Genomic DNA, 21011 nt, shown 5'->3' on the forward strand with positions numbered 1-21011 from the left:
GTGTGAGTTCGCCCATGAACGATGGAAGCGCGCTCCCGACACTTCAGGTGAATGAGAGGGAAGCGGAGGAGCGGGACACGGTCCACTGTGTGTCGCGTTGGAAGCAGCAATTAGAGGAAAATGACTTGTGCTACGTCGCTTGGGGCGCATGTTTTTATAACAACATATCTACTCTTCGTGATGGGAAGCGTTGCACAAAAAGTAAGTTGAGACTTGTTTACGGCAAAACATAATTGACTAGCATGACCTCCAGCACCGCTGAGTGTTGAACTCACTTGAGTGGACAGATTGAAGCCACGGACTCCGTTCGGAAATCTTGATATGCAACAATTGTTTGCTTCTTGGCAAACGATCTGGTCCCAAGAGACCTGAAGGAAGTTACAGTAACTATTAAATAGGCCCGGTTGGTCATTTCGGTATACATAAAACACACGGAAGAACACTTTTATGTACTACATTTGAAATGTAGAGACAGTTCGTGCGTTAAGTTCACGGTTTTATACTACCAAAACATTACGCCGTAGTAGCCGGTGGCAGGAAGCGATACGTGTGTACACCAATTACTAAAAATTGAGAATTTGATCATGTAAAAGCATTTTGTTAGATAATACTTGCCGACTATATCAGCAGACCGCCCTGCGTCGAACAGCGTCCAGGCACATGTATTACATAATAAAGAAATCTAATTGTGAGCGATGCGCTTTTAAATGAACAATTTTCACTATTGGGTTTTGAACGTGTTCTGTATGACCAGAGTAGGAGGACGTGAATATAATCCCCAAAGCGCGGTTTATACGGTGCTTGTGAAATTGCAGAAGTTGTAACAAATTATAGACATTGTCAAAATAGTCTTGTAGTCATCGTGTGATTGGAAACGTTTTGCCAGGAGCCTACATGCGCCTCACGCAGCCCATGAGCTACGGCAAATGAACCCAGAGCTGTTTCTAAAAGTGCGGTTTGCATTTTTCCAAGGGAGATGATGAAGTTCAGTTTGTTGATTTATTGTCCTAAAATATGGCATGTGTCTACCTGTCGATAAAAGCAGGAAATGTAGAAAGAAAACCTGCAACATACCCATGGCCAGGCTTTTGAAACACCTTACGTCATGTGGTCTCGTCTACTACCCACCGAGCCACAGCAACATTGTGAAGGTTTGGGTCTATATTTGAACTCCAAACTTCGTGTCACATTATACTCTAGGGTTTTCCAAATGGTGATTTGATGGCACAAGGCGTGTTTTGATGTTACTGCACATCACAGAGCTAGAGAATGGCATGCAGAGTCCAAATTGCTGAAATGAGAACCACATTGAGAGCATGTTAACCTCATGTTGTACTTTTAATACTCATATTCCCATGCTTTGATTGCTACACATGCAACCATTTCATGATGAGAAGGTTGTTTCTGACAAACAGGAATGCAAGGGGGTCAGGGGTTGCTTCCCCTGCATGTTTTGGAGTCTGTCAGGCTTCAGATACTTAAGTTACTGCCAGGTTAGTTCTGCTCCAAGTTAGATTAAGCTGTTTGCCGGCGCTTTGAAAATTATTGTTAAGATTTAAAATATAATGTCAAACTTAGATTTTCCTACACCAGAAACATAACCGCAAGGATGACAAGATTTGTTGAAACACATTGTCAGTAGCCTGAAACAGTCATGTTTACATAGACAGGACAAGTGGTGAACCAGGGTACTCGCTGTTGAAGAAAGGTATTCTCACTTCTCTACAGTAAACTGCATCCACCTCTCAGTGTGAACTGATAGGGTCACTTCTGACCCTATGTTCTTCTGTTTTTGATTTGTGTGTATCATAATGTCCCCATGTGACAGTGGTTGGTGTCAAAGGATTGCTGTCGACACAGATCTCATCTAGGACATCTAGACCACACTGGTCTGTGGCTTCCAGTTGGCAGGAGTCGTCCCGGTCCGGTGATGGTCGGTGACGGCCTAACAAGACAATTCTTACAACTTGTACACCAAAGCTCTTGGTATATTGAATTGTCAGTGTCTCCAACTTTAGTTCCTGTGTGCATAGGGGTGCTCACTATCTTTGCAATTATCTGCCTGATGAGGCACGGTAAATGATGGCTTTGTCCTCCAGTCCCCTTTTGTATTAAGTTCAGTTTTGGAACAGCATAAACAAGTTTGGAATTTATTCTCTCCCTCTCAGGAAAAAAAACCTTTCAGAAGGTTTTATTTGTGATGGAAAGAGGGGACATTCATCTCTAATTGAAGTGAGTTGTAGGACCCCGGTGAACTTATTCCTCCCATGAATTATCTGACAACAGATACACACAGTCTGTCAACAGATAAACATGTCACCGTGTGTCTGCAGCAGGAATGAGATGGGATGGAAAGACCGGGGTGAAAGACATATGATGGTGATGAACAGAGACAGAGTGAGAGCAGCTGAGAGCTAAGCTGTCTGTGTGGCTGATGCAGTGGGATGTTCAGTTGAAAGCAAGCTATAAAAATAATAAGCATTTTGTTTGGAACTCTCTGTAACTATAAGGAGCTTCTGCTTATATTGGAAGAAGAAAGAAGAGACATCACCAGATGATGGTTTCTTACCTGCTGACGCTCTGCCTTCATGCTTGTTCTCTGGGTCTTCATTTTTACCTTGTTAATAGCGTTGTCGGTTGGATTTAGAGCAGTAGATTGATTTGGCTATTTCAGAATATTCCACTTCTTTGCCTTAAAAAAGTCATGGGTTGTTTATACGGTACACCTCATATCGTTGTCCATCTGTCCATTTAAGCAGATACAATAACCCTAAGCACTTCAGTATTCATTCCAAGTCCCATGATCAATAAATACAAGAGCACTGGTAATATGGTGTGGGATATACATGCTTACACCCTATTTCACAGATAAAGGGTTATGTTTAAGATGTTAAACAGTTCTTTCCATTCTCCAAATGCTTTTTCTGATGAAAGCTGATGTTGTCCTGATCTGTCCTTTGTTCCAAAATACTACATGCTTTTTTTTTTTTTTTCTCGCCTTCTTGTTGTATTGCTCTTCTATTTTATTTTCCTTTGTAATGGGTTTATCTTGTCTTGTTCTCTCTTGATTGTCTTTTGGGCTTCTTGGTGTTCCTGAGGTCACCAGTGTGTTTTATTTTTCTTTTTTTTAAATAATAATTGATCAATTCATTCTGAGCCCCTAAAATGTGTCTAAATGTGTTTGTACTTGCCAGACAGTTCAAACTATATTTTACTGTCACTTATATTATAATCTATCATAATTTTTTTTATATTGTATATTTTATTTATAACTTATAAACAAAGTCACACATTCCTATTTCTCTAGTGTTGTAAAAACCATCAAGGACATTTGTGATTTCTGGCTCAATGTCGATAGGAAAACAAGTCACTGCATGAGAAACTATCTAAAACTTTAAATGAAATAAATGCATTTATAATACAACAGACAGAATACTTTTTCATCCAGATGAATAAAAGTTATCTAGGATTCTGAAAACATCTTCACAACAACAGCAAGTTTTGTTAAACAACATTCTGTGGTTTTAAATCTTCTACAGTAGAAGTAGTAGTACATAAGGAACACATACTGGGTTAACTAGTGTTAAAGATCTGTATATATCAAACCTAATTCTGACTTTCGAACATATTCTAAAGAACAGAGCTAAATGACTACACTTTAGAGCTGAGACCATTTCAGGTTCTCATGGCAGCAGAGGTGCTGCCGAAACACTAATTACCATGGATGCATTCATTGCATCACATTCCTAAATCTGGAAATGATTTCACCAAACTGGTTGAAACTACCGCAAAGATAAGGTCATGATTCACTACAGGGTTCCACAAGCACGTTTTAACAGCCACCGCAGCAGCAGCAGCTCTCATTAGAGGAAATACGTTAATAGGTTTTACACCACGAACATAGATGAGAGAGCATGCATCTATCTGTCCTCTTGCCCACCCAGTCGCATATCTGTGCAAGTTTGAGGTTCACATTTTCCATGTAGGCTACACTGACCATCCAATGACAGCTCTGTAAATAAATTGTTGATCAAACGTGCTTGGGCCAAAAGCGGCCTTAGTCATGATGTGCACTGCTGTGAAAATGTGCCAGGCCAGCACTGCAGTGACCAACAGCGGTGACCCCAGAAATGCCAAGACTTAATCAGGCCACCACACCAGTTGTTTGTAAACTCACGCTGGCTTAAACGTGCAGCCAGTGAAACGAGCCCACTGGGAGAGGCTGTCACATCACAGGGGAAATACAGTGGCAAGAAATTTTAAATTTTGTGGGGTCATTTTGACTGGCCACACAATTCTTGGTAGAGTAGCCAGAGTCCCAAATCGTCTCAGTTTTCCCAGTTTGCCTAACTGTAGACTTTGACATCACTTTGTAACCCTTTCCAGCTTTACGTAAATTAATTTAGGCACATTATATTTGTTAATACTCTTGACTTAGATGAAGATCAGATCACATTTTATGAGAAATGAATGCAGAAAACTACGAAATTCCAAAAGGTTTACATATTTCTTCTTGCCACTGTATGTGATAAGTATCACCTAAGTGACTGTCAGTGTCATTTCACAGCTGTTGAGATTGACGTCAAGAAGCTTCTTTACTATCTGTGTTTTTAGAGGAAGCTGTCTAGTACTGTACATATAAACACAAATGGGGCCTCTTCCCAAGATTGAGCTGCAGCTACATATGGCCAATCGATTCAGGCATCATTATACAGTAGTGTGGGACATATGGGTTCTTCTTCTTACCAGATTTGATTTATGAGTAAAGTTTAGTGTTTCTGTGTACACCCTTCTTGTAGAGACCTTGTGCATAATGCATTACTTTTGAAGATGTTTTGGTACCAGAGCAACTAATGGAAATTCCTGTACATGAGTTGCACTTTTGAGGCAAAAAGAACTTGTTACTCTAATTTAATTAGTGGCACTCCTAATCTGATTAAACTGAAATAGATCCAATTACAGTTTTGCCTCATTCCCACCAATGATTTTGCAGCATCAATTCTAATCCATCTCTATCTCTTTTTTATTTCTAACATTTACTGTATGTCTGTTCTTGTATTTAAGCAACTAATAAAGTGCATGTGTTTTGTTAATATATTTTTATCAATGACGTCCAAACTAATTAAGTGCAGGTTACAAACTATTGGTTTCCAAAGCTGTTCTGTGTTGATATTAGTCTGGATTTGAGAAATTTATAGTGATTGTAATTCATCCTGAGAGGAGTGCTGCCGCCTGAGCGCTAGCCTGTGAAGCAGTGTCACTTTTCTCCTCCAGTAAACAGGGCTGGTGAGGATTCCTGCCCCCCTTTTGAGGGGCCTGCCTGCCTGTTTATGAGCCAGTTCGGCGCTGTGTGTGTGTGTGTGTGTGTGTGTGTGTGTGTCTGTTAACGGTACTTTAGCAGAAGCCAGCTTGGTTGCAGGGTTTTCACAGCGGTGTTGTCAGCCTGAGTGGCTTAAAAAATAAGCCAACAATCAGATAGATCAGACTGCAGACTTCTGCTTTGTCAAACAAAGATACCAATAGATTTACTAGAATAAAATGTATTTAAAAAAATCCTTTTTTATAATAATAATAATAATGCTCACATAAACTGTAAATTTGTAATAGAACAGTAGTCCTTTCCTTTTAAAATATTAGTTTTAAATAATACAGCATTCTAATACAATGGTACCATACAACCATTTGATCTTCACAATATTAGTGTTGTTTTCTATTTAGACAAACGGATCCATTTATTGGAGGCCTCACCATAATGACAGCTGCTGGTCTGATGCTATCCTGAACAAGCCATTTCAGACTATTATGTGCTCAGTTGAACTACTTCTGTCCAGGGAAGCCCCTGTCAGTGACACAACTGGGGCGCAATGACCAGTCGGCTCTTATGTAAACCTTCGGCTTGCCTTGTACTTATTAGCATCACTTCATTAAAATATTATCTGTCCTCCCCGTTTGTGGAATGGCTCACTAAAACAGCACTGCGGCCCATTGTTTCGCCATGAGAAAAGGCATCCTTGAATAATTAGCGCCCTGCCAGTGGGGCAGCTTGTGATGTAACAGAACTGAGATGTTTGGCATTATAAGAATGTCCCATTTCCATCTGACACTGTGGCACTTTGGGGCCCTTTCATGTGTAGCCTAGCATGCACGTCCCAGGTTGCTGGGGACCTCCCAGGCCCCCCATCCTAGTGGGAGACATGGCACAGTTCTCTTTAATCTGATAATGCAGGAGTCCACATTAAGGCAAGCTACTACTCATTTTAGAGTATTTATTTTCATCATCCATTTTTAAAGTTAATTTAAAGTTGAACTGATTTTGTGTATTTTAGGGTGAAAATGAAGTAAATCAGGCTTTTTTAGGGTGGTTAAAGAGAACCTAGTGCATCAAAATGGGAAAGCTAAATAAACACACAATCTGTCCCTACAGGTCATGTTTTCCCTAAAATGGGACACACCGTCCTTCTCTTTGGTCTGTTACGCCCCCATTTTGTGAAGTGGTTCCCCTCATAGCAAAAGCTTGCGGCCCCAAACCCCAAATCAGCTTACTCTCAACAGGAATGGCATTTGGGTTGTTCAAATGTCACATGTGTAGCTCATTACTGTTACACATTGTCTAATTAGGACAATATGAAATTACACAATGTGTAATTAGTAAATGATGGCTTTAGTAAGCTGGTTTACTACACAGATGAGTATTTTTGGTCAGGTACGTACTTTCATTTCTTAATTTAAGGGAGGCTGGCAAACCTGCCAAACCTTTCATTATTTAGTAGGCTACTGTGTTCTTGTGTACCTTGCAAGTTACTTTGTGATTTGGTCACATGATATAATGTTTGCATTAACATATAGATTTTTAAACAGCTTGTTAGCTAACTAACATTTAAATGCAGAATTCCCACATACTGTGCCAGACATAGCCTGAGTAGTGGACCATCAAGCACTGATGAAGTGGACCTTTTGATTGTATCTGATGACAGAAGGTTTTAGCAAGCATGTTCTCCTCATCATGTTTGAAAATTGTTTTGCTTTTTAAGGAATGCTTTGATAAATACATTCATATAGGTTTGAAAGAATGTCCAGGGAGCAGTGAGCAAGTGCCTGTCTAGCTCCATTCACTTATGTCCCCTCTGACCTGTGTCTACTCCCATCCAAACCACATTCTCAAATTAATCTTTCATACTTTTAGCTCAGTCTAAAGCACAAGTGTCGCTTGCGGGTGTTGGTTTGTTATCTATCTAGCATGGGTGTGTGCCAATCTGGGCCATTCCTAATGTCCAAAATTAAGGTCAACAAAAAAAGCTCAAACACTACCAAAGGCCGCATGATTAATCATTTTACCTGTATATCATGATCTCTAAATGTTTTTTTTTTTATGAATTGTCACTTCTGACTGAAAATTTGTTTTGATTGTTATTCATATTTTACCCAAAATTGTGGAGCCCTACCCCCTACAAAGGTCTGGTCCTGCCTGGCCGAGCCACACATCTGCCTTTGCTTAGGGTCTATGTTGCCCTTAAATCCGTACACACCTGGGAAGAATTACAGCCAGTATGTTTGAAGAAATACCCTCCCCAGGGTAACGAAGCAGGCAATACAGGCGAAACACAGGCTTTGATATAAAAGCAGAACAGCAGGGTTCAATAGTTCAGTTAAAAGCTAGTTTATGTCAGTGAGCAATTAGACAAGGCAAGTGTATTATTTGCTGATAGGTACCTTTGCTGTTGGTCCAGTTGACATAGAGAACTTAATCACTTAGTAACCGGTATATGAATACATGACTCATCTCAGAATTTATGCTGAATGTAATATAATACACGTCAACACTTTTAAACAAAATACTGAAGAATAACAGCGATACTAACATGAGTAGTACTTGTGTGAATCACAAGCCCTCGACTTGCCTGCTCTGTGTTCATCCTGTTAAACTGTGTGAATTATGTTAATGGGCACTATATGAAGGCTTGCCCTATCGTGCCACAAGTAAGTGAGAGTGATCTACCTTAAACAGGTTAACAATTGTGACCCAACTGACTTTATGTAATTCATATTGCAGGTGTACTTTGACTGTGGTGCCAAGGTGGATGTGGTTGACAGCCAAGGCCTCATTCTGTCCCCTGGCTTCCCCTACAACTACTCCTCTGGAACACACTGTGTTTGGCTGTTCATTGTACCTGTTGATTACCAGCTTATTTTGGAGATACTTGACTTTGACGTATTTGAAAGTCGTGACTCTGCAATGCAGTACTCGGCTGTCTCTAATTTTGAAGAAGAAGGGGGAGATGAAGAGATAGCTTTCACATCTAGCAGCTTAGCGTCTGATGAAACTTCTTCGGCAGCTAAAGATAACATGCTTCAGAGTTTAAGCGATGTCACAAAGACACAGCAGTCCTCAGAGGTTGGTGAAGTCAAGCAAGTAGTGGTACAGGAACAGTCCACAAAGATGGAGATTGCTAAAGTCTCAAATTCTGCCAAAAGATCTGCAGATGCTCCTTCCATTCTTTCTTCGCCACCTCCTTCCTCTTCTCTCCTCCTGCCTGGGGCTGTGCCTTTAGAGAACAAGGCCCACAATTCTGCTTCCTCATCTCACCTCAGTGGAGACCTCAACCCCAGTTTGAAACCAAGCACAATTGTGGAGGACGCTACTCTTTCCTTGTCACACCCCACCGGAACTCCAGCTGTGAGCCCTGAAACCCCGCAGTCGGTGCTTGACGCCTGCCCCCACGATGTCCTGTACATCTCAGACCTTATCACCTTTTCCTCTAGGTTCTGTGGGTCCAACCGACCTCCCAGTAGCCAGTTGGTTTTTGGCTCCAGCCAGGAGATGGTAGAGGTCATCATGGAACTCATCACCACCACCCACTGGGGGCGCGGCTTTGCGCTTCTCTTCCACTACCACAACCTAACTGAGCCTGGGGGGGTCCGACATGCCTCCGCTCCATCAGCCAACAAGGTAGACTCTCTGCTGGCTGCTGTGAGTGGGGCTGGTTTCTTCGCTATGATCCTCACAAGTGCCCTGTGCATCATTTTCAGGTAAAAAAAGTATAGTAATTAGAAACACAAACATTACAAATGAATACAGGCAAAACAAATAATACACAAAACAATAAAACTCTTAGTCTTGTTATATATGCTCATCGTGTGGTTTTCTCAGATAAACATAAAACCGATTTAACTGATTCCTCAGCAAATACAGTATGTTCTTGAGAAAATTCACAAGTCCTATCTTTGATTTCATCCATGAATGAAAATGGGCAGGTCTGATGGTAAATGCACACACTCGCACATACATAGTCACCACTTTGTTATATTGACTCAGCTGGAAACCTCAGTCCCTGATGTGGTGACCCTTCGTGATTAGTTGGGTTTGGCTACAACTGTGCGGCCTCCTTGATGTGGCGCATTCTCACCATAGACAGCAGGGCATTCAAGGTACAGCACCTGGCATCAATTCCAGCACACAAAAACACAGAGGCTGCATGAAAGTGAATGGGCGGGGAAAAAGGGACAACAAGGAGAAGTAAAACTCAATGTGAGTTTGGTACAGATCGCATTGTCAGACGATCAAAAGGTGTAATTTACAAGCTGTTCCCTCTTGCATCCCAGGGGACAATGAATACAAACTGAGAGGTTGAGTTTGGAGGTTTGTAATACTATCTGTTCTGACAAGCTGACTGTTTGAACCCTATTAATCCAAATGTCCAGGATCCAAGAGTTTTTAGATTTGCGTGAGCGTCGGGATTCAGCTTGTTGTGAGAAATGCCCCCGTTTAATATGATTCATTTCAAATGCAACTTAGTGTCTCCAACTCATCTGTCAGGCGCAATAACTCCACAGGTTCTCACTATTAATGACAGAGAAATTGGAAACATGTGTTCAATAAATTGAAAGTGTAATTAGCAAAAACAACAACACAAGTCATTCAGAAGCCAGGAAATGCATTACCATGAAATGTCAAGTTCATGAGCAGCCTCAGTACCTGTTTTTTCCTCATTCAGTTGTTCCCTATTAATTTAAATGAGTTCACAGAAATCATTGGAAAACAACTAACCTGCCGCGCCCAGCGAGATCTTGCAAATTGAAAGCAGCAGTGAGATTAACTCCCAAGGTCCCCTCTGGTCAGAAAACAGCCAGAGGTGGATGAAAGTCACAGCAGGGATCGCCTTCAGTTGACTGGTGGCTGGTAATGAACTCATTCGGCTGTAAGACTAATTTTTAATAAGTAGGTATTTGCTCGGGTATTTCCGGCGTGCTTAATTTGTTCATATGGGGTTAAAAACACGACAGAAAAGCTTGGATCAGCATTTAAGAAAATTCTGTGATAAAACAGTGGATATCAAAAGCCGTCCAAAGTGCCTGTGCACAATCTGTATGGTTTAAGTGAAGCAAACATTTCTCACTATGGTAAAAATTTTCTGAAAACAGAAATTTTTCAGATGTGTATCTGTAGTGAGAAAATGTCAGCAGGAAAAAGAAATGAATAGCAACAGCATCTCAATATGAACCACCATGTGAACTGCTGGAGTTGTGGTATGTGTGTGAATGCGAGATTGTGGTGCATCTTGCTCCATCATCCAACACCACAATAGAGCAACTATTGAGGGAGAAACAGCCACTGGTATGTTGGAGCTATGATATATTGAGTGAGGTGGTTTCTATGTCCTAAACCTCTCGTTTCACTACAGTTGTATGTGATTGTGTCCATTTTTACATTTCTGGTCAGATTGAGAGCACCAGAAGTATTATTTATACTTGAGAAAAGACTGCCAAAAGTAGAAAAAAATATTAAAAGCTGTTTTTTGGATATGTCTGTAATTGCAAACTGAATTACTGTGGTGCTTCATGTTTTCCAGACCCAAACTGTGTCCAAAAAGAGCCAGCTCCTGCACATCGAGCAACTCCGAGGTACAGACACTACTGTGCAGACTGTCCTCCTATTTCTGTCTTCCTTTGTTGTTGCTCCACCTCACTTTCTCTCCTCCTCTACCGCTTTGTTCTACATGTTTTCTTATTCGACAGTTGGACATTATTCTTAAAACATAGCTTTATCTGGAATCACTGGACATGTATTTTAATGTTCTTTGCCACTGCTGCCAAGAGTATCCACAGCTGTAGCACCGCACCTTTACTCCCCATCAGGTCACACAGATTTGAAAGTATGGTAATCAACCTGACCATGAATCAGGGCAGATTCTAAGAATATTTTTATAGTGTAATATTATGAAATTATTGGAAGCTGCTGATAGTTCATATTACTTTTAAATGTACATTTAAATCTTAAAAGGTGATGAACTCTTTTTTCCCATAATTTATTAATTTATGGTTCAATTTAACAGTTATTTAAAGTGCTGCTCCACTAGTTTGACACTTTAAATTGAACTGTGTTGTAGGTGCCAGGGGGAATCCAGATCACTGGGGCTGAAGTCAGTGAGCTGCAGCTGATGGCTGAGAATCAGATCAACCTGGAAGCAACCATGGAGCAGGACAACAACAATGGCAATACATCTCAGACAGGTAGGGAGGGCACCAAAATGTAGTCACCCAAACAAACACAATGGCTTTCTTAATTTGTTCAATCCATCTTGTGGTCAGCTTTTGTAACCTCATAAGATTTAGTACAGAAAAAGCACTGCAAGAAGCCCAAAGCCCATTAATTGCACATTACTTCATGTCATTCATCGAGATTTATACTTACAGAATGTGTTTAGACTTTTCACTAGAATAATTTCAGGAATGATAATAATACTTTCAGGAATATAAATCTGCCATTGTTTGAGTGCAGCCATTTAAAAGTAAAGGCCTGAGGTTTGAGGAATGTGCATCAATTGCTGTTATGTTTTTCACGACATGACCTGTCAGTCAAACAGAGTGGGAATGGATTTTGTGCTGCTGAGTATCTATAGGTGATGCTCGTTCTTTATGACGAACATACAGTAGTTACAGGATCTCTGCTCATGCTACCTACTCAGTACTTCTTCTGTTTAGACCAAGAATATTGGAATGATTTACCTAACCTTGAGTGTTACAAGCTTCCCTGAACTGAATTTAGGTTGAATCACTAATGTGGCTGGGTCTGTAGATTTCAACGCAAAGGAAAAATGCATTAGTGTTGCACGCAGGCATTATCCTGGAACCATTCGAAGGCTTCTCTATCTCTTTCAGTAGGACTGAACCCAGACTGAGAGATTTGAGGTTTGTGGTATTTAACCCAGAAAGCAGCATGGGAGTAGTTTGAACAAGAGGGGAGTATAGTCCCTCTCGCTGTGTGCTCCAGTCATGGTGTTAACAGTTTACACTAAAACACACAGCTTATAAACAGTGACTGGGTGGAGATTAGCCTACTCTGCATGTTGTTCCATTGAAGCACTGAAGTTGCAGCACATTGTAGATTCTAATGCTTTTCTGAGTAGCGAACAGTTCTCACTTAAATAAACTGGCTGTAGGAAATCTAAATAGTGCCCTGGAATAAATACATCTTAAATAGTGAACACAAATGTGCAACATCCTATTTTTTCACATAATGACTCTGTTTTCAGAACTGGTTGCAAGATTTCTGCTTCGTCGATTTCTCTGTGAGACTGTTGTTAGCTACAGCTCAGATTCATAAGCACTAGGAAGTTTAATAAAACTATTAAAATGGCCTTGTCTTAATACGTTTTGTGTATTTTAAAATGTTCTCTGTGTGTTTCTGTAGTCTGTGCGAGTGTCGACATTTCCCAGAATACAGAGGTGGACCTTTCCTGCAGTGGTTTGACTGAACTCGACATTGGTGCAGACGAGGTTTTCATTGTATCTTCAGCCCCCAGCCCAAGCAGGCTCCCCTTCTCCCCTCACACAGTAAGGCTGACTTTCATACTCATGTATATGTTAGGGCATTACTAGTTGTAAAGCATAACATTTAGGTATCCTACAATCTGCTGGCAGAATTCCTCTTTAGGCAGTAGCAGCTGTGGCAAACTATTAGATGGTTTACTCTGAAATTTCGTATAAAACCTTCATGATCTCCTGAGGATAATGCCAAATGATTTCTGGTGATCTGTCTGAAAGTGGCCCTGATGCTACACAGTTGACAATCAAAATGTCTGTTTAATCTGAAGGCCAAACTCTCAGTGGGTGATCTTCTTGCTTTGGGGAAATTATCCCCGAACCAGTGAACATGAGAGGTGACAGGGCATTGATTGCTTTGAATTGACACCATTTTACTGGCATACACGTGCGTGGTGCAGTCTAAAGCTATGAAAATTATAAAAACATGAATGGGAAATGAGGATGATAATTAAAAGATGGGAGAAACCTTGAGGATGAAGCAACTGTTTGAGCAAGCATTTTTTCTCTGCTCCCTTTGTATTCTCTTGGAATAAGAGTTGGCATAAAACAGCTCTGGCAGCTTTTTGAAGGACTGGCAAGCTTTTCTGCAGCCTGGGCTAATGGAGTATCATCAACAGAGCCAGATTCCCAGCTCCAAGTGTGTGTTGGTGTGTGTCATGCACGCACGCTTTGGCACACAGTGTGTGGTCTGCCTGTGTGTGTCCTCAAGGCAGACATCCATGTAAATAATATTTAAGAAATGTTACATGGGGTTACAGTGGCAGAGGTCAGAAAATGTTAAAATCCATGTTCCACATGAACTTCCAGGTTGGTGTGGTGCAGTTCATAACAAATACCCCAAATAGGTAGATGTGCATTAAGCCATGGAGCCCCATTTGATAAAATTTTGTTGCAAAGGACCCCTTCTAAGAAGAGCTTGAGCTTATTTACAGTAAAGGAATGTGAAGACTTTAAAACCTGTCTTGCTGTAAGGCACAGTGAAAGGATCCAGACAGAGGTCTGGATCAAAACAATCATGTCCATTCGTCGCTGTCTGAAATTCAAGAGCCTTAATTCAACTGTTTCTAATTTATTCTGGAGAGTATGTCAAGCTTCTACTGGCACCCTGAAAGGTCTTGTTTGAATATGTTGGTCGGCTGATTTTTAATTTTAAATATTTTTTTCCACTTCGTTTCAAACGTAAAATTTGCCATTGTGTTCATGGGGCTTTAGTGACTAGAAAGAACATTATATTTAAACCCTAACTAATTCTTGTCTAGACAGAAAGCTAGCTGCTAGTGACTCCGTGGGAAGGATTATCAGGACTCGTTCTGTGTCTGATGGGTGGAACCCCTGAAACCTTTCCCCTCCCCTGATCAACAACAGCTGACTGGACTGATCAGGAAGGATAAAGCGGCCTTTGCACATCTACATCGTCAACTGCAGTTAGCCTTAAGTTCTTGAGAAAGAAGCCTCAATACACTAAAGTTTGAGATTTAAACAAACACACTGCGTTTGTTTAAATCTGCAACGTACAATTGATGCAATCTGCACTGCAACACAAAAAGTGACTGAAACATCTCCAAAGCCCCTGCTGTTCTTTTGACAGCTTTAATATACCTAATGAAGGACGACTGAGATTGGTCCATGAGCCATACGTGCTCAGCTGGCTGGTTGGCTGTGTGACGGAGTGCGCCAAACTAATCAGGCACAGTTCCTTCTTGTTAATCCATTAATGTGGTACATAACACAATCTGTTGGCGAAATTCAGGTGTGAGGAGAAAATAGTTAAGCTTCATTTAGTCAGGAAATCTTACTGAGTTCCAGATCCCCTTTGCAAGTAAGAACAGGTTACATTCACACACGGCAACACTAATTAAAAACAGTCACTTAGTAGAAATCCCAAAGATGCGTGCCTGATTCAATAACCATCCTGCCGCTCAATGCAGGTCATTGACCATCGTAGCTGCAGTTGAGTGCTTGAGCATAATGCCACCTCTGATATGTGAGCTATTTATGTTGTGTGGTCGTCTTCATTCCTAATTAGTTTGTTTATCCTCTTTCAGCCACTTTTAACCATTATGAGGAAGTTAGCTACATGTATTTGTTATTTGTTCAAAACCTCTTCCTGTGTGGAACCATAATCCCCAGTTTCTGGACACTGAACTGTGGGGGATCATATTCATGATTAGCAAAATTGGATTGTCTGGAATTTTCCGTTCAGTTGAGCAACAGTATAACTTGTTAAGACAGCTAAAGATCTCCGGTGTCGCTGCTCGGGTGTGATTTGAATGTTTGTGTATTTTTTGTGTCTTAGCAGCGGGAGAGGTTTTTGCGGCACAGTGACACTGGTCCCAGCCCTGCAGCTGACTGGCCCTCACCAGAATCTACCATCTCACCTACTGGTGTCAGGTCCACTAAGGATAGCACCAGCGGCTGTGCCAGACCGAGAGCATGGAGTGTACGCACCTTCCAGGATTTCCTTCCTCCACTGCCACAGTTGCATAAGAAGTGGTGCAGCTGGAACTCCACCAGTCCCTTCACCAAGCTGGTGGACAGCGTCAGTACTACAAACTATACTTTTATGAAATTTTTATTTACATTTTTTCAGCAAAACATAAAAATGGTCCTTGTAGCCTTTGTCATTGAGTAGAAGATTGCACATGAAGCCAAACATTATACCTCTATTTTAGCGTCCAAGTGTATAGAATAAGCTTTCTGTATTGTAATAGAGCAATTGATTTTCCAGAAATTTTAGAAAATACACCATCATTAATGCTACTAAAACCATGAATGAATGTTATTATTCCACCTGTGTTTTCATATGATACATGTGTCTGTCATTCCAGGCCCCATCCAGTTTGGTAGCTGATAGAGGGGATGACAGTAGAAAGATCTTCTCTGATGTTCACCTGGAAGCCAAGGCAGACAACAGCACCGTCTCTGACTCCTCCATCAGCAATGCCTCGTACCCTCTCACACAACCTGCCCAAAGACAGCGGCGTCTCAACTCCACCAGCAACCTCCGACGCTCACGATTCACCGGGCCTTGCTTTGGTCTGCTCTCTGGCACTGGAGATCCAGTGAAGGCCTCCGCTGTACTTCATGTCCAGGGCTCCACCTCAGAGGCCAGCTCTGGCTCTTCATCTTCCACTCAGTGTCAGATTGAGAGCAGCCAGACTGGAAAGAGACGTGAATTCCCTGGTGAAGGTGATCACATCAGCGTACCGGTGTTTGCCATCTCTGAGGAGGAGGACCGGCAGCCCCTGGTCCCGGCAGAGCACCTGGACCAGTCATCATCCTCTGCTGTTCTGAATGGACTGTCAACAGGGACATATGAGGGGAAGAGGCCTCTTGTAGGAGGCACAAGTCTCAGCCCCCAGAACCAGAGGGCCAGGCCAGAGTGGAGGCCATGGGGGAGTCAGGTGTCAGGAGGGGTTTGTCCACTTTCATCCAATTCACCCATCACCATGACCGAGTCAAACGCAGTCAGTTTCAGTCAGTCCACAGTGCTGTGCAGTGTTACCAACCAGATGTGACCAGGTGGTGAAAGGAGCAGGGACCCTGGAGGGCCACTTATGTACTTTGGAACTGTTAGGGTCACTTTGTAATATACAGTATATAAACCTACTTCTTTAATTTCTGAAATCAGCTTATACAAAAATATTACTACATGAAGTCTAGATTTTTTTCTATCTATTCTTTTCACTCTAGTTGTTTTCTATTTTTATAAAGTTATTTGGACAAAGATGAAATAATATGCTGCTTACTATGCCAAGGCACTGTGGTATCACTTATTTAAAAAAAAAAAAAGATGAGTGACTGCAAACATGGAAAAAAAAAAAGTATTTTCTAAGTGACTTCTCCATAACCCCAACTCCTAGAAGCACTTTTGAACTGATTTATTAACTGGTTTCACGCTTTTTATTGCGTTCTAATACTCCAACCACCGCACTTTCCGTTCAATGGCTCATTCATTACAGATTTGTGGTGCCTTGTCTCAGCACCCTGCTTCTTCCTTAATGTTTCATCATGTGGTTATTTGTGAATGCTTACATAGTTACTTATTACCCAAAAGTGTTCTGCAGACCATAGATCATGCATTAAAATCAATGTTGCAGCAGTGTATGCATACGGTATGTACTCCTGTGGTTGATACAGGTTTATAAAAGGGAAATCAAAATAAAGTAGGAACACATACAGTACTAATCTACATATAAGGTAGCACAAAAAGAGAACTAGTATTTAAAATGACTTAAAGTGAATGTAACATTTTAATAAAGGCTGTCATTCACATGTTGTGTTCTTGATCTGAGACAATATAAGCAGTACACATCATGGGACTAAATGAGAATTAGAAGTCAGGGTCTCGTGTTGAATTTTGAAAGTCAAGAACTATTTAAATGCACACTACTAGCTGGAGTAGTAATTTCTCATGTTACATTTTGTGCAGCACAAGCACTTAAGATGATGAAGAACTCAGATGCATTTAACTCACAACAAAAAGTTGATTTGAGGAAAAAGCATTGCTGTGTTATTTCCAATGTGTAACTAGGTGTATCCTACTTCTTCGTGTACACACATCACATTTCTGTATGGCGCATATTAGACAAGTTTCCAAACCGTCATAAAATCCCTCACAAGCGTCTTCAGCTCAAAGTAAAAGTTAACAGAAACCAGGGGAGTCCTGCCAAAAGAAAGTTTCAGTCTTTTAATTTGTGAACATAAACAGGCAAAATCAGATACATATGCATTTCAGACAGTTTTAGCATTGCTAATACAATAAAGACATTTTTTCCCAGACTCAATTCTTCTCAATTTTTGCATGTACCTAGAGCTAATCTATATATAGTGATTTAACTAGAAGTTGATTATATTCTAGGCTAATTGTTCAAATAGTGCATTGCATATGAACTTTACAGACATCAGCAAGGACGTCCAGCCCTCATTACTAAGAGATGAATGGCCAGCTTTGAACTGATGTGACTGACGCCCGTCCAGTCTCCCATATTCCTGGAAGCTGTGATGAGGTAGAACGAAACCTGCCTCTTCCACACTGCTGAGCAGCTTGGTCCAGACTTTTGCACACAAAGTGAGTAAATATTTGCCTTAGTATACAACATACCCTGCACACACACACATGGAGAATGCAAAGCACTCCACTAAAGCCTCTTTAATATAAATTCTTGATTGGAGCGGCTTGAGACTGTTGTTGGCTTAGGGTGCCCAGATTTCCTGTAGGGAATAATTAAAACTCAGCCACTCAGGCGGGGGGATCGACCAGGCTTGTGCTGAGAGAGCCTGAGCCACTAAGGAATGCCAGCGTGGACCCACAATGACTGAGGGGCTAAAAAACAGAATTAAACGCATAAACACCTAAACCACCTTGCTAACGCCACAAATGAACTAAGGAGCTCAGGCAGAGGCCAGTAAAAATTCCCCATTTTTCTACCAACACTTATAGTGAAGAGCTACATTCTGAGAACACAGAGTACAATTATTAATAATTGTGGCTAATGTTACTATATAGTAGAAATGCACAACATTTTCTAAAATTCAGCACTCACAGATCACAGATATAATAAAAAGGTATTTTTGCCCCCATTGCATTTTGTTTTCAGATCTTATTTTGAAATTAAACTCTTCATAGGATTACAAATTAGATATGAGCCTACTGACGTCCGACACGCTTCAAGGATGTTCAGTTTCTATTGTAACCATGTAGACTGAAAAAGATGAGACATTCCCAGTAAAATTTGATCTAAACTAAATCAACACTAGAAAAAAAGACAATATTAAACTAAATGTACTTAACTACTTTTATTATTTTCTATCTCTGTTCTTCACATCCATCTGCATGTTCTAGTACTCCCCCCCCCTCATATTTCTTCTGTATAAGGCTTCTTGAAACTGAGCGTTCTTGTTTCACTAGGCTAAATAGATGATTTGTCAATTGTTTTACAGTCGACATCAGTCCCAGCTGCTCATGCTTGCATGATGGGGACTTAGTGACACTTGGGTGATGATAGTCAAATGAGAGGTTATCAGATTCAACACGACTGTTCAGCTTCTACATGTTGACACAGAACTTTTTCTAACCAACAAACATGGTTCACCTGAAATTAAAACAACAACAACAACAACAACAACAACAACAGCAGCTCTGTGGACCCGAGGAACTGAACACACCTAAGCTAGACAATTTCACCACACCGATCCACTACTACTATGTCTCCACTTGTCTCCAAAACATTAAAAGAAATATATATCTGAATAAACCTCGTTTGACATTCAAGGTAAGCTGTAACGTACATAACTGGAACACATGGCATTTTAGCAACACAACATAGTGTTGTGTTTGTATTAGCACAAAACTCTTGGTTCTCAAAGTTTCCCAGTCAACTATATAATCATTAGTGGTTGCTTGGACTGCAGTCCAGTTTTTCCATTACAGAGTCTACGTGGACCAACTGAATTTCATCACAGCTTAGCCCCTCGCTACCGGGCTCGGAAGAAAACATCCCTTCTACACCACAAGAAAAAAGAAAAATCACCTTGAAGATGACTGTCCAGAGTGACGCATACAACTGAGAGCCCTCTAACTGTTTCACAACACATCAATGCCCTTCACATGTGAATCAACCCTAATACGAAGAAGTCAAGACATTTACGTTTACTAATGTTATCTAAAGTTGGCAGGTGAGTTTCTTTAAAGCAGCTTGTGTCTTGTACGCTGAGTATTACTATTACTGTAATCCTACAATCACTTTACTGTTACTGCAATGATATATGATGTGTTTTTAAATCATTATGTTATAGGAAGCCCTCAGTTCTAAACGTAGTATTTCATAAGACAGTTAAAATATACTTAAACAAGACAACTGGCTTCGTAAGCCTCAATTATTATTAAGCCTTAATTATTCTCAATTAAGACTTAAAGACATAAAAAAACAAAAGAACATGCACGCCAATAAGTGTAAAGAGTAAACAAAACTGAGTACACCCCTGGACAATATCACTGAAGTGTTAATGACAAATCCTGTCCAACAGAAGTTCTGTTTTGTTCAGCCAAAGTCAATAAGCATGAATCCAATTAATGTCAAACCACAAACAAGTGTCACCACATCCTTAATTAGCAAGATTTATTTGATTTTTTTAATGTTTTTAAGCATTAGATTTATTTTGTATGTTTTTTTGTGTGACATAACTTTCTCAGGCATGGAGGAATCTGCCCCTCCAGATGACATCATCAGAAGTATATTAAGTCATCAGGAGGAGGTTTCCAGTAATAATAACTAGAGAAACACTTTTGAAAATGAGTAAAGTTGCTCTTAAAATACAACAAAAGATCAAACCGTTGTCACTTTAACTTAAAATGGATAATTATTGTAAATAACAAAACAGCCTTAAATAATGTAACATTTTAGTCATATTGACCAGGGATGGATCAGGTTCTTCTGCAAACTGCATAAGTCCACAGTCCACACAGATTGCCTGACTGGCTCTTATTCTAGTCATTTTTGCCACTTAGACTGGAGAACAGACATATCAGGAAGCACCTTTTAAATATTTTACCATCCAAACAAATAAATTACTCTGTCAAACTGATGGCTGGATACTTGCATGAGTCACAGACAAAAGATAACCCAATTTAAATGGTGAGTGGTATTAAATTCCACTCAGTGCAACTTTACTAAACTCTGAACTTGAATTTTAATATGCATAGCATTATTTCACACAGCAGTGTCAAGTAAGACATTACTTACTGTAAATGGATACTGATTGTAATATCTGCATTTGGTTATTGCATAACATCTGGAAGGCAGTAAGCTCAAATGGACACAAACATTACTTTTACCAAGGCTGTGCCTCTTCGGTGCACAAGATGCTCAGCTATTTACATCTGACAGTTAGGTAAAGAAACAATCTGCTTTGCTCCTTCAGCTCTTGAAACGTGTCTGCTCACATATGTGGTTGAATTTCCTGAAATTGAAATGAAGAGAAAGAAAACATAAATACTTAAGTCGTAAATAAAAAATTTAAGAGAGATGCAAACAGAAAATAGGAGAGCTGAAGGGCCAAGCCTAAGAAGAACAAGACGTCCATCTAGTGGAAAAATAAGTGAACTGCAGAGAGTTAGCATTCAGTCTCTTGCATGTCCTATTTCTCCAAGGTACAATCAGAACTACTCACAACAGATTTATAACTTA

General features: G+C 40.5%; 2 protein-coding genes across 3 annotated transcripts in view; one reads left to right on the forward strand and one right to left on the reverse strand.

Annotated features, from left to right (window-relative positions):
• On the forward strand, window positions 1-18519 carry si:dkey-112e17.1. 2 transcript variants are annotated; one of them, XM_026343277.1, is made up of 7 exons: window positions 1-201; window positions 8051-9027; window positions 10848-10899; window positions 11385-11508; window positions 12689-12831; window positions 15119-15361; window positions 15651-18519. In XM_026343277.1, exons 1-7 carry the CDS (start codon window positions 121-123, stop codon window positions 16338-16340), a joined length of 2310 nt encoding a protein of 769 aa, XP_026199062.1. In that variant the 5' UTR covers window positions 1-120; the 3' UTR covers window positions 16341-18519. The 2 variants fall into 2 exon arrangements, with proteins under 2 accessions (XP_026199062.1, XP_026199063.1); XM_026343278.1 differs by having other exon boundaries at window positions 15122-15361.
• The window catches only part of chfr (checkpoint with forkhead and ring finger domains, E3 ubiquitin protein ligase), a 10843-nt gene continuing 7330 nt past the window's right edge, over window positions 17499-21011 (reverse strand). Inside the window, exon 18 of the mRNA XM_026343279.1 lies at window positions 17499-20784. Coding sequence (XP_026199064.1) covers window positions 20742-20784 — 43 coding nt within the window. The 3' untranslated portion in view covers window positions 17499-20741. The remainder of the gene's footprint in view (window positions 20785-21011) is intronic.

The sequence above is a fragment of the Anabas testudineus genome, chromosome 9 (assembly GCF_900324465.2).
Source record: "Anabas testudineus chromosome 9, fAnaTes1.2, whole genome shotgun sequence".
NCBI classification, from domain to species: domain Eukaryota; kingdom Metazoa; phylum Chordata; class Actinopteri; order Anabantiformes; family Anabantidae; genus Anabas; species Anabas testudineus.

Excerpts from the sequence above, each read along its gene's own strand:
- si:dkey-112e17.1 (XM_026343277.1), top strand. The coding sequence starts at position 121 with ATGACTTGTGCTACGTCGCTTGGGGCGCATGTTTTTATAACAACATAT. Across the intron at positions 9,028-10,847 it reads GCCCTGTGCATCATTTTCAG|ACCCAAACTGTGTCCAAAAA; the intron begins GTAAAAAAAGTA and ends CATGTTTTCCAG. Across the intron at positions 11,509-12,688 it reads TGGCAATACATCTCAGACAG|TCTGTGCGAGTGTCGACATT; the intron begins GTAGGGAGGGCA and ends GTGTTTCTGTAG.